This window comes from Abramis brama (assembly GCF_963993115.1).
Source record: "Abramis brama genome assembly, chromosome: 16".
Taxonomy (NCBI): domain Eukaryota; kingdom Metazoa; phylum Chordata; class Actinopteri; order Cypriniformes; family Leuciscidae; genus Abramis; species Abramis brama.
In genome coordinates this window covers 32,791,732-32,803,697 of record NC_139978.1, presented here as the reverse complement: position 1 = coordinate 32,803,697, position 11,966 = coordinate 32,791,732, and the positions used below count along the sequence as shown (strand labels likewise).

General features: G+C 36.6%; 1 protein-coding gene across 1 annotated transcript; it reads left to right on the top strand.

Annotated features, from left to right (window-relative positions):
- The first annotated feature begins 2,651 nt into the window (after positions 1–2,651).
- Positions 2,652–10,105, top strand: LOC311066614 (macrophage mannose receptor 1-like). Its single transcript, XM_084087893.1, has 4 exons — positions 2,652–2,907; positions 5,061–5,465; positions 5,590–5,751; positions 6,846–10,105. The coding sequence occupies exons 1-4, from the start codon at positions 2,862–2,864 to the stop codon at positions 7,217–7,219; spliced, it is 987 nt and encodes a 328-aa protein (XP_083944019.1). The 5' UTR covers positions 2,652–2,861; the 3' UTR covers positions 7,220–10,105.
- Positions 10,106–11,966: the final 1,861 nt, after the last annotated feature.

The following is an 11,966-nucleotide window of genomic DNA, read 5'->3' as shown; positions in this document are numbered from 1 at the left end:
TACAGTCTGGTGAAAAAGAAAGTGCACCTTCTTTGAATTCTATGGCTTTACGTATGAAGACATAATAAAAATCATCTGATCTTTAGCAGGTCTTAAAATTAGGTAAATACAACCTCAGATGAACAACAACGCATGAAATGCTACATTGTGTCATCATTATTTATTTAAAAAAATAAAGCCAAAATGGAGAAGCCATGTTTGACAAACTAGTACACCCTTACTGCTTCCATAGGAATTATGAGAGGAAGTAGCATTCAGGGGCTGCTAATCAAATCCCCTTAATTAATTGATCGTCAGCAAGTGTGAACACCTCTATAAAAGCAGAAAATTTGGCAGTTTGCTGGTCTGGAGCATTCAGGTGTGTGTTAACGGAAGACATCAGCAATGATCTTAGAGAAGCAATTGTTGCTGCCATCAATCTGGTAAGGTTATAAGGCCATTTCCAAACAATCTGAAGTCCATCATTCTACAGTAAGGAAGATATACATATTATTAAATATTCATATTTGTCATATTAACCATAATTATCATACATGTCCTAGTTAGATCCAGTAGGGGGAAGCTGTGAGTAGCTGTGGCTATATGTTTTCTAGATAATATCAGAATATTCTAAAGGAGAATGCCAAAATGTCAGTCTGTGAAAATAAGTTCAAAAGAAAAAGTACAGTTAAAGAAATCCTTCAGAAATACAGAAAAATCTTGGGTATTTTTTTTTTTTAGCCTGACCACATTATACAGCCCAAAGCACACCAATCCCAAACTATATCTGCATGTGTACATTAAAAAATATAGGCTGTAAGAAGATTTGTTGGTATAAAATCTGTGGTGTTGCAACGTTAATGCAATGCCATTGGAAACAATGATAATGGCCACTTCCTGAGCTCAGCTTTTGTGCAATATGCTGTTTTACTTTATCAAAGTGTGAATCTATTTTCTAACAATAAAAGTAACAGTCATTTCTACAGTTCACGGACTAACTCTGTAAATATAGCTGTTAAAACTTTTAAAATATTTTTGTGACAAGAGAAAAACAAATCATGCATGTATATCTCTGTTCTTTCATGACAGTTTCCAACAATGACTTCATGGATTTCTAAATCATTTTGTTGATTCCTGAAGAGGAAAAAACATACATGGGAAAAGAGGGTCATCTGACAATTCACAAGTCATTCAGTAAAATATTGAATATGCTTCTTATCTATTAGTGTTCATTTTAAATGAGACAGCGTCCCTCACACTGTTTGGAGTAATTATGACTTTATCCGGTAGAGGGTAGTATTTAGTTCATTTTAATTCTATTGAGTGTTTAATTATACTGTATTCAGGAAGGTTTTTTATTTTTATTATTCTTACAATGATGGTTTCTAATACATAATTGTTTAACATTAAAAAAGGAGCACCTACTTAATTTATTTGAAAGCGAGAGCTGTGGTTATTAAAGTGCCCCTATTATGCTATTTTAAAGTTTCCTAATGTTGTTTTGGAGTCTCCTACAACAGGTTTACATGCATCAAAGGTGAAAAAAAAGGTTTAATTTTCTCATAATATACATTTGCACATCACCACATTTTCAAAGACTCTCAAACGACTCGTCAGGTGAATCAATCTCTAAATCCCTCCTTTCCGCGAGCTACTCTGCTCTGATTGGCCAGACAACTCAGTCTGTTGTGATTGGTCTACCGTGTACTGCACATGTCGAAAACAAAAACGCCCATTGCCATAACAACGTCAGTTCTGCGTGTCCTGAGGCTTCCTACACTGTAAACTAAACACAGTGACGAACAATGATGTCGATTTTACCATATCAATCCGAGCGCGAGTCCGATGATGAAACACTGGAAGAACTAGTTATTGAACCCGAGCCTCCATCTCAAGGAGAACTCGAGCAGGACGTTTCAGTGATTCACTCTTCAGTCTGAGGTTCATTGAGATGTTGCAACTGTAATTCCTCACCATCAGCATTAACAAGTGCATGTCCATCAACAAACTGTTTATTTTACTTGTACTTATTTTATTTAGTGAGTATTTTTCTAATTTATAAAGAAAACGGATGCGTATCATTATATTGGACCCGTGCATTCAGTGTTAAAGTGACAGCAGCCTGATATTCTTGGTGCTGTCTGTGTCATTAATGTTAATCAAACAACAAAATACAGGAAATCCCTTTTGTAACTTTAACAAAGATTAATTATATTTCATTTATACAGTGAAGAATGCAGTGCTATTTTACATTTGATTATTCAATTTTTGTATCTGAATACTGTTAGTCTTGCCTGAAAAACATAAAGCACTGTTTATTTCATTTGTATCTTTGTTCTATTGTATTTATCTATGGTTGTAATTTGTTTATTATTTCCTACGCAGATTCACTCCCTTACAAAATCACCCCAATCATTCTACAATGATTAATTCTTTACAAATAGAGCTATTCAAGTCATCTGGTGAAGTTGTTTTTGATATTGTAATATATATTGCAGAAAAACAAAATATCGCAATGTCATTTATTTCCAATATCGTGCAGACCTAGTTGCAAGAGCAGCACAAAGAATTTCAATATATTTCCCAAGTCCTTCCTGTTACGTAGAAGCACAACATATAAAATGTTTAGGTTCAGAAGACTCTATGCCTTTTTCTCTCCTTGCATTCTTCTTAATCCTTGGGCCCTTCTTTCTCTATACTCTTCACAAACTTCACCTGTTAGATACAGTACTATGGATATTATTACTTAGATTTATTTTTTGCTATTTTAATTTTCATATTTACTTGATTCATTAATTTGTCATTGTAATTTTACATTTTACATTTTTTTATTTGATCTCTGACATCATTTGGTCATCTGCCTGGACCATACTACATCAAGAATGAACCTGCTTTATGTCCTTTTATTGCTCTTTTGGTCAGCTTTCAGTAAGTAGATCACATTTCTTTGCCTCAGATTTTGTCTATCTACTATAAGGATATGAGTCCATAGAACTGTTGCTAAGTTTGAGATTTTTTACTTAAAATACCATACAATGGCAGATGCATCCTTTAATGACTTTCATCTATACATTTTTCTGTCAGTATTCATTTGAAAAATATTTTAAAGTGCAAAAATAGAAGTCAATATATATATATATTTTTTTTTTACAATGCCATCTAATACATGTGACCCTGATTACCTTTCAATGACAGCTGCATCGTCTAATGACTTTAATCTACATATTCAGTGTTCTTTTTTTAGCGCTATTTAAAACGAACTTTGAAATATCAGTTGCTCTATAACAGTGTTGAAACTTTAAAAAAAAAAAATGTATATTAAAAACTGAAAATAAATTAAATTAAAGCTGAAATAAAATAAAATATAAATATTAGATGAAAAATTTGTAAAGGAGAATTAGAAATGTCTTTGCAACTAACTGAAATAAATTGATGTTGAAGTACTAAAATTACTAACTGGAAAAAAAACTAATACTGAAAAAAACATGCAATTTCTAAAAAGTTATACTACGATTAAAATGAAAAACAAAGCATTTCAAAATATTAATAGCATAATACTACAGTGCTCTATAATACAGCAATGTCAGTTATTTTTAAGGTAAAAATAGATTAAATTGTCAGTGATATAAGCTGAACTAATGCTCATGGAGCACCTTATTTTATAATCATAAAACTATCTGAGCTGTATTTTGTGTCTCTTTGTATATTCAGGGGCAGCACTAATTCCCTACTGGTATAGTAACGCTTGTAATTGAGCACATTTAGGGATGAAAATTGGAGGTGGGGTCTGGAGAGTGAATTTGAAGGAGTGATGATGGCATTCCGATTCAAACTGTAAATTAATTTACAGACAATCTAAACAGTTATCTATCAGTACATACATGAAACTTTGTCAACTCAAAATATATGTTAATGTAAACACTGTCTAATAATGATGTCTATCCAGAGATATTTAGCTACAGTTGATGAGGACATACTGTATATTGAGTGAAAACATGATCATACCTCCCATAGATGCACACAGATCCACAAATGCACAGGGGAATCCAGAAATAGCTTATGTGCAATAGATTCATACATGCACCGGAAGAATGCACACACTGTTTTCTATGCTTACAATCCACAAATACACAAAGGCCATGATGTATGTGTAATTTAATGAACAAATAAATGCTAAAACATTTGTATTGAGATTGTATTGATATATAGCAATCAGCCTTAAAGGGTCAGTTCACCCAAAAATGAAAATTCTGTCAGCAATTACACACCCTCATGTTTTTCCAACCCCGTAAGACTTTCGTTCATCTTCAAAACACAAATTTTGATATTTTTGATGAAATCTGAGAGCTGTCTCACTCCTTCATAGGCTGCTAGGTAATCGATATCTATAATCGATATAAAAGTTAGTAAAGACATCGTTAAAATAGTCCAAGTGACTACAGTGTCTCAACCTTAAGTTTAACAAGCGACGAGAATACTTTGTGCGCAAAAACAAACAAAAATAACGACTTTATTCAACTATTCATTTTCTTCTGTGTGGGTCTCTGAGTGAGTTCACGTAGTGTAACAGCACAGCGCTTCTGGGTTGTATGTCAGAACGTAGACGTCACACGCATCACACACATGACCAGCGTCAGCCAATAGTGAGCCTACGTTCTGATGTACAACCCAGAAGCGTACAACTTGAACTTTTTTAACAATGTCTTTACTAACTTTTCTGGGATGGCAGATCGATTACCTAGCAGCCTATGAAGGAGTGAGCCAGCTCTCAGATTTCACTAGAAATATCTTAATTTGTGTTCTGAAGATGAACGAAAGTCTTACGGGGTTGGAACAACATGAGGATGAGTAATTACTGACAGAATTTTCATTTTTGGGTGAACTAACCCTTTAAATCGCAAGAGGTTTAAGAAAGTATTTTGCACCACAGACAAGTTCCAATTTTTTCCATGAAGCAGCGTCTACTCAGGAAACCACTTGTGTTACATTTAAATAAGTAGCCTAGACATTTTTCTCAACTTGAACTCGTAATGGCATGTGCTGCCTATTACAGTGTCTGATATAATGTTTCATATATCCAGACAGTACCAGCTCCTTCCTTATCTACAACGAGGACCACAACAAATGTGTGTATGCCGCGAGTGCTACTGTAGTGCTGACTGCACCATGCGACGCATCTTTCACAGCTCAGCATTTCCAATGGATTTCCTCTTCACGAATCATCAGCCTCGCTTTTAGTCTCTGCTTGGCGGCCGAGAAGATCGAAGACAGGTCCAAAGTTATCCTTCTGCCCTGCAATGAATCTAACCCCGGACAAACCTGGGAATGTAAAGATGAGAACTTGCTTGTATTGAAGGGACATCCACTGTACTTGAACTATGAAGATTGTGATGAGCCAAATATGATGCTGTTTACTGGAACAGGTGTTTGGAGTCGCTGGCTGATTTATGGGACTGACAAAGATTTGTGTTCTTGTGGATATCAAGGTATGACAACCAAACATCCACCTAACAGCCATTAAAACCTTTATAATAATGGCTGCAAAATGTAAAATTAATTTCCAATATGCCTATTATGAATTTCCCTGTTTCATTTCTTTATGTTCTGCAGAGATGGCTAGTAATCCAAATGGGAAGCCATGCTATTTCCCTTTTAAGTTTAATGGAGATGTGTACGCTGAGTGCACTGTGGATGGCAGGAGTGATGGTCTGCTGTGGTGCTCCACAGAAAATGATTTCAAAAAGGGACAGTGGGGCTTCTGCCACCCAATAAGTAAGACAACACAACTATTCACTACAGAAACATCTCTATTTATTACTTGCACCATAGGCACTTTCTATAGCAGTGGTTCTCAACCAACCTTAACCTCAAGATGACATAAAATTATTTCAAATAAGATAAAACAAGCGTTCATAATATGTATTTTAATAAAGTTAGCTGAATCAAAGTGGTGGATATTTTGTGGTGCTGTAAGGCTGTTTTGAATAATGCCTTAATTGTTTTGACAGTATTGAAATTAGTTTAGAGAAATGTGTTGCATTTGGGGAAAACTTTGTTCTACATAGCATGGAGTAAATAGGCATAATGGACTTTAAATAAGTGACATAATTAAGGGCCAAGCACTGAAGGTGTAAAGCACCTATTGTTTCCATTAGTGTTATTTTCCTCCATCAGATCCTGTCTATGGTATGGCAAACACTGCATGTGCGAGTTTAGTCATTAGAAAGTTTATCTCTATGGAATTTACTTGCACAAAAAAACACAATTGCGATTTCGGATGCAGCCTGTCTGTCTGTTCTACGCGTTGTTGTTTTTTCATCAAACCATATTATAGATGCGCCATCAGATTTGATATTAACTGTGGTGCAAATGCATGGCGAACCGTGGCTGGAAAACAGTCCAGGTTTGCTTTTTTACAGAGAACCGTTTATATATAACTTATATAATAGAATAACTCAATTCGGTACTCGCACTATGTGAACACACACTCTGACATGTGTTTGAATGGACAAAACCACAGAAAATTAAAATGATGTCAAAATGGTCATTTTGGCGAGTGCTTACGAGAATACATAATGTTGACAGGCTAAAAATAATGGCTAAAATTGGAAGAAAGAAAAAAACTGTTTAATATTCACATCAGTAGCCCCATAACCACTTTAGGATATATTATTTCTGAATCACCTGACTATCATTTCTGCAATTTCATTGGTTTAGATTGGGAAAACTGAATGTAGCAGTAGCAGTGATGATACTTGCCTTTAAATCATAGTACTTAGTAAAAAGATACCATTAAACACATATTTAAAATCAATAGCCTTTATGCTGTTTTTAACGTTAATTCATGTTGGTGTGCTTTATTTCAGATGCCCCAGTGCCCAACATCACAGTGTTTGGGCAGATGCAGGACAGAGAGCACGTGATAGTGATGTGTTCATTCGGCAGGAGGTTCACTAAGAGCTCTTTCCAGCTGTCAGTGGCGGGTGAACACAACTACACACTGAAGAACCCACTGTGTTATTCAAATGAAAAGTGTGTGTTTGAAGTGAACGTGAGTCCACCTGTTTCCTTCACCTGTGTGCATGAGATTAATTCTGCGGTGAACCGTCAGAGTGAGACTTACACAGATCATCATGAGGAAAGAGTATCTTTATTCTACATCTGCTATTCCTCCTCCATTGCTATTGTTCTCGTCATCATGACTGTGGCAGTGATCGTGACCACCATCAGGAGCAAATAAAGGTGGCGTGTTAACCAGTTAGTCACCATCAGATCAAAATCTATAAATGAAAATAATGAAAATGCATTCACAATGTACTGAGAGCATCTCTAAAATGCTTTGTTATGCAATTAATTTCATTTCCTTATTTCCTTAAAAGAAGCTCAAAGTCTAACATGCAGCCGTGGTTTTCTGAGCTGAAGATGCAAGTTTCTCTTCCTCAATCTTATTTCTGATTACAGTAATGGCATTACATATGCCTACAGATCCCAATATAGTTCCCTGCATGAGTTTCTATGTTCAAATCTCACACAGTTGGTGTGAGATTCATTTTGACATGCAATACTATTAAGGTGTTGTGACTGTGTTTCTGATGAGTTTGTGTTCAGGATTAGATTCTTCAGCTTCAGTGGTTTTCCAGCACACACAGACTAACCCAGTGAACTCTTTCTACACGTTTGTTAACACAGACTCCATCATCAACACCACCACAACTGTTACAGACGACGACTACATGAATAATTAAATAATCACAAGAATTTCTAAAGAGAGAAGAGCAGGCCTGAAGAGGAAAAACTAACTTTTACTGTAAAAGTATAAGTGAAAAATATGTGAATCATTCAATTAACCTTTCACATGTATATGTATATGTAAATGTATATGTAACCAGGGGTTCCCCAATTCTAGTCCTCACTCCTCTCCACAGTTTGTATGTCTCTCTTATCAAACACACCTGAATCAGATCATCAGATCATTAGAAGAGAACTCCATCATTTGCTATATCCGGCAAAGTAAACCATCAGATTGAAGGGTGATTCTCACAAAACTGTTTTTTACAAGGTAAATTTAGGTGTCTTTCCAAAAAAGGACACTTGGAGACTCCAAAAGGACACCAAATAGCCAAATTATATTAGTCTATATAATTTATAAATTTATGCACACCAAAATCACCCATGAAAGAAACATTACAGAATTATTTTTTCCAGAATGTGCAGTGTATATTTGTGCAGTCCAACAGCAAAGAACTTATTTACATTTTAGACAAGTCAAGTTGTGATACAGAACAGGAGGCGCATTACAGAAAGATCCTAAGTTTAGAATAAAGCAATAAGCCAGTGAAACCGTGATTTTACTGTGAATTTAGAACAGCTAAGGGGCGTTGTTAGGCATGCTTTTATAAAACGGTTAATCCATAAAAATATTAATTTTAATATTAATTTTATTTTTAAAAAACACCAGCAACAAAAAATATAAAGTTATAATACATTTACTCCTCCGCCAAGCAATGTAGTTCCAAAGAGATTGCCAAGCAACAAAGAATCACAAACGGCAGTTGTGCAGTAATACTAATGTAATGCAGTCACAGGTGTATGTTGAGTAATTTACAAGGGCTTTGAACGCCTCAACCATTCAGAATCTACCCCCCTCGTTGAAGTCAGTTCCTGATTGCCTAATCCTAACCCCACCCCTAATCCTAACCCCTCCCCCACAACTAATCCTAAACCTACCAGTGCTATGGGGGTAATAATTTGGCGGGGATCGAAATTCGGCACAACACCGGAACTATCCATTTTATAATCCTATATTATCTGTTTGGTAACCATGGAAATTTCAGTTTGGACCTCATTTAGGACAAAAGCTATAACAAAATTACATTTCTTAAGTGCATAATCTTATCTTAACTACAGATAGGAAAATGGTATTACAGAAGCATCCAAACTCCACAAAAAAAATCCTAAAAACTGTCTTAACAGTAGGACAACTCCAATGGTGTCCTAACTTCAAAATTATTTGAAAGCCAACTATAAAAATCACATAATAGTCCTGTCTGAGAATGACTTTTTAATGATACAAGATGAAGAACAGCGATGTTTGATAGTGGAAAGACTTTGTGAATTATCCAGCTAGATTTCTACTAGCTGTGACTTAATACTGCCATAGGAGACTCATTTGAATCCTCTCCTATGCTTCACTATATAGTTCTAGATAATATGAGAATATTCTAAAGAAGAATATTAAGATGTCAATCTGGAAATACAGAAAAGAAATTCTTGCAGAAATAGTTTCTAGTGTGAAGACATTAGACAGTTACACCAAGGTCAAACCATAGGCTATGTGTACAGAACAAATGACACGTGTTGAAGTGTTGCAAAGTTAATCAATGCAGTGCCACTGGAAACAATGATAATGGCCACTTCCTGAGCTCACAATGTGTGCAATAGGCCGTTTTACTTCTTCAAAATGTAATTATTTGTGTTAGTGGTTTCTTTCCTTTTACATTTTGATACAAGAATATTTGGTATATATGTAACTGTACTAATTAATTTCTTAATGATAACTTTTGCTACATTATAACATAGGCCTTGTTTCTGAAAATCTACTTTTTTGGAAATAAAGTGAAGTAAAACCCCAAACCCAGCTACTGCACAACATCCTTTGAAGCACAATAAAGTTCCTTCTTTTGCTGTTTAGCTGCTCAGCCTTACGTAAAACATGAGCATTTTGTAAATGCATTATAGAGAATAGCCTAAGTAAATAAATAATGTATACTTTCATTTGAATGAATTTCCAATGTTTCTTTTATCCAGAGAAATGTGCTATTTTGTATAAACCCTATTATGGTTTAACAGCAAATTCTGCCTGTGAGTATTAAATCATTTGATTCTTATTGATATTTAGATCTGTCACACACCTCAACGGCACTACACTTCCCAGCATTCCCAATGATTCCCAGCTGAATCAGCCATCACCTGATCACCTGCACATCATCATCACTGTGTATTAAGTTCCTCCTTGTGTTCACTTCTTTATCTGGTATTGATTGTGTTTAACACACTGTCTCGCATTGTTGGCTCTTTTGTTAGTACTTGTTTAATAAACCTTGGATTTATCTTTGTCTTCTGTGGATATCAGTGTTACAAGATCATTGTGAGATACAATTTAGGGATGGGCAAATGAAGCCTCATGAAGCACTGAGGCTTCCCCCTGAATGTTTCGGGTAATATATATTTTTTAATTGTACTATGTTCAGACTTTATTTAAAAAGCACATTGATTTAGATTTTTCTTTCACACAAAGGTGTGAAGGCCTCAAACTAAAATATCTTAGAAGTTGAGAAATGCAGACTTGATGGTGTCATATTTATACACTTTAGATTAGGGTCCAATTCTCATTATAAACTAACTATTGTAAGCCTGTCTATAGGTCCAATGGCAGTTTCCCATTACTATCTTTCCTTTCAATTCAACTCTTTACTTTACTCTTTACCAGTTCAGATTAGGAAACTATGGTCCTCACGCTGAGGACCCAACTATGGTCCTCAGGTCCTCACGCTGGCCGTTTATAACACGGGTCTCAAAATCAAAAACTCGCCAGTTTCGGGTCACTAAACAGAGGTAATTGACTAATACCTTAGACGGTAGAATTCACGCTTGGTTCCTATACACCCTTGGTTCCTATACACCCTTGGTTCCTATACATTTGAATTAAAGTAACGTTTTATTCAGACAGAGGTCATGGCCACTACTTCAGATATAAGCCGACCAATGTACTTATCTGATAGTAGCTTTGGCTTGGTCATGCCATGGTTTCCCACGTACACTTGACAAGTAACATTACATTAAACAGAGGTAAGACTCACCCTATTTAGGTTGGTAATCATAATTGTATATATATATATATATATATATATATATATACACTGCTCAAAAAAATTAAAGGAACACTTTGAAAACACATCAGATCTCAATGGGGAAAAATATCATGCTGGATATCTATACTAATATGGACTGGGTAATGTGTTATGAACGAAAGGATGCCACATCGTTTGATGGAAATGAAAATAATCAACCTACAGAGGATTGAATTCAAAGACACCCCGGAAATCTAAGTGAAAAAATGATGCAGCAGGCTTGTCAATTTTGCTGAAATTTCATTGCAGCAACTCAAAATGGTTCTCAGTAGTTTGTATGGCTCCCACGTGCTTGTATGCATGCCTGACAACGTCGGCACATGCTCCTACTGAGACGGCGGATGGTGTCCTGGGGTATTTCCTCCCAGATCTGGACCAGCGCATCACTGAGCTCCTGGACAGTCTGAGGTGCAACCAGGTGATGTCAGATGGACCGAAACACAATGTCCCAGAGGTGTTCTATTGGATGTAGGTCAGGTGAGCGTGGTGGCCCTTCAATGGTATCATTCCTTCATCCTCCAGGAACTGCTTGCATGCTCTCACCGCATGAGGCCGGGCATTGTTGTGCACCAGGAGGAACCCAGGACCCACTGCACCAGCATAGGGTCTGACAATGGATCCAAGGATTTCATTCCAATACCTAATGGCAGTCAGGGTGCCATTGTCTAGCCTGCAGAGGTCTGTGCGTCCCTCCATGGATATGCCTCCCCAGACCCTCACTGACCCACCACCAAACGGGTCATGCTGAACGATGTTACAGGCAGCATAACATTCTCCACGGCTTCTCCAGACCCTTTCCTGTCTGTCACGTGCTCAGGGTGAACCTGCTCTCATTTGTGAAAACCACAGGGCACCAGTGGCAGACCTGCCAATTCTGGTGTTCAATGGGAAATGCCAATCAAGCTCCCTGGTGCTGGGCAGTGAGCACAGGGCCCACTAGAAGACGTCGGGCCCTCAGGCCACCTTCATGAAGTCTGTTTCTGATTGTTTGGTCAGAGACATTCACACCAGTGGCCTGCTGGAGGTCATTTTGTAGGGTTCTGGCAGTGCTCATCATGTTCCTCCTCGCACAAAGGA

Bases quoted from the DNA above. Each gene is read 5' to 3' on its own strand.
- LOC311066614 (XM_084087893.1), top strand. From the start codon at position 2,862: ATGAACCTGCTTTATGTCCTTTTATTGCTCTTTTGGTCAGCTTTCA. The intron at 2,908-5,060 runs GTAAGTAGATCA...TCATATATCCAG, and splicing joins GCTCTTTTGGTCAGCTTTCA to ACAGTACCAGCTCCTTCCTT. The intron at 5,752-6,845 runs GTAAGACAACAC...GCTTTATTTCAG, and splicing joins GGGCTTCTGCCACCCAATAA to ATGCCCCAGTGCCCAACATC.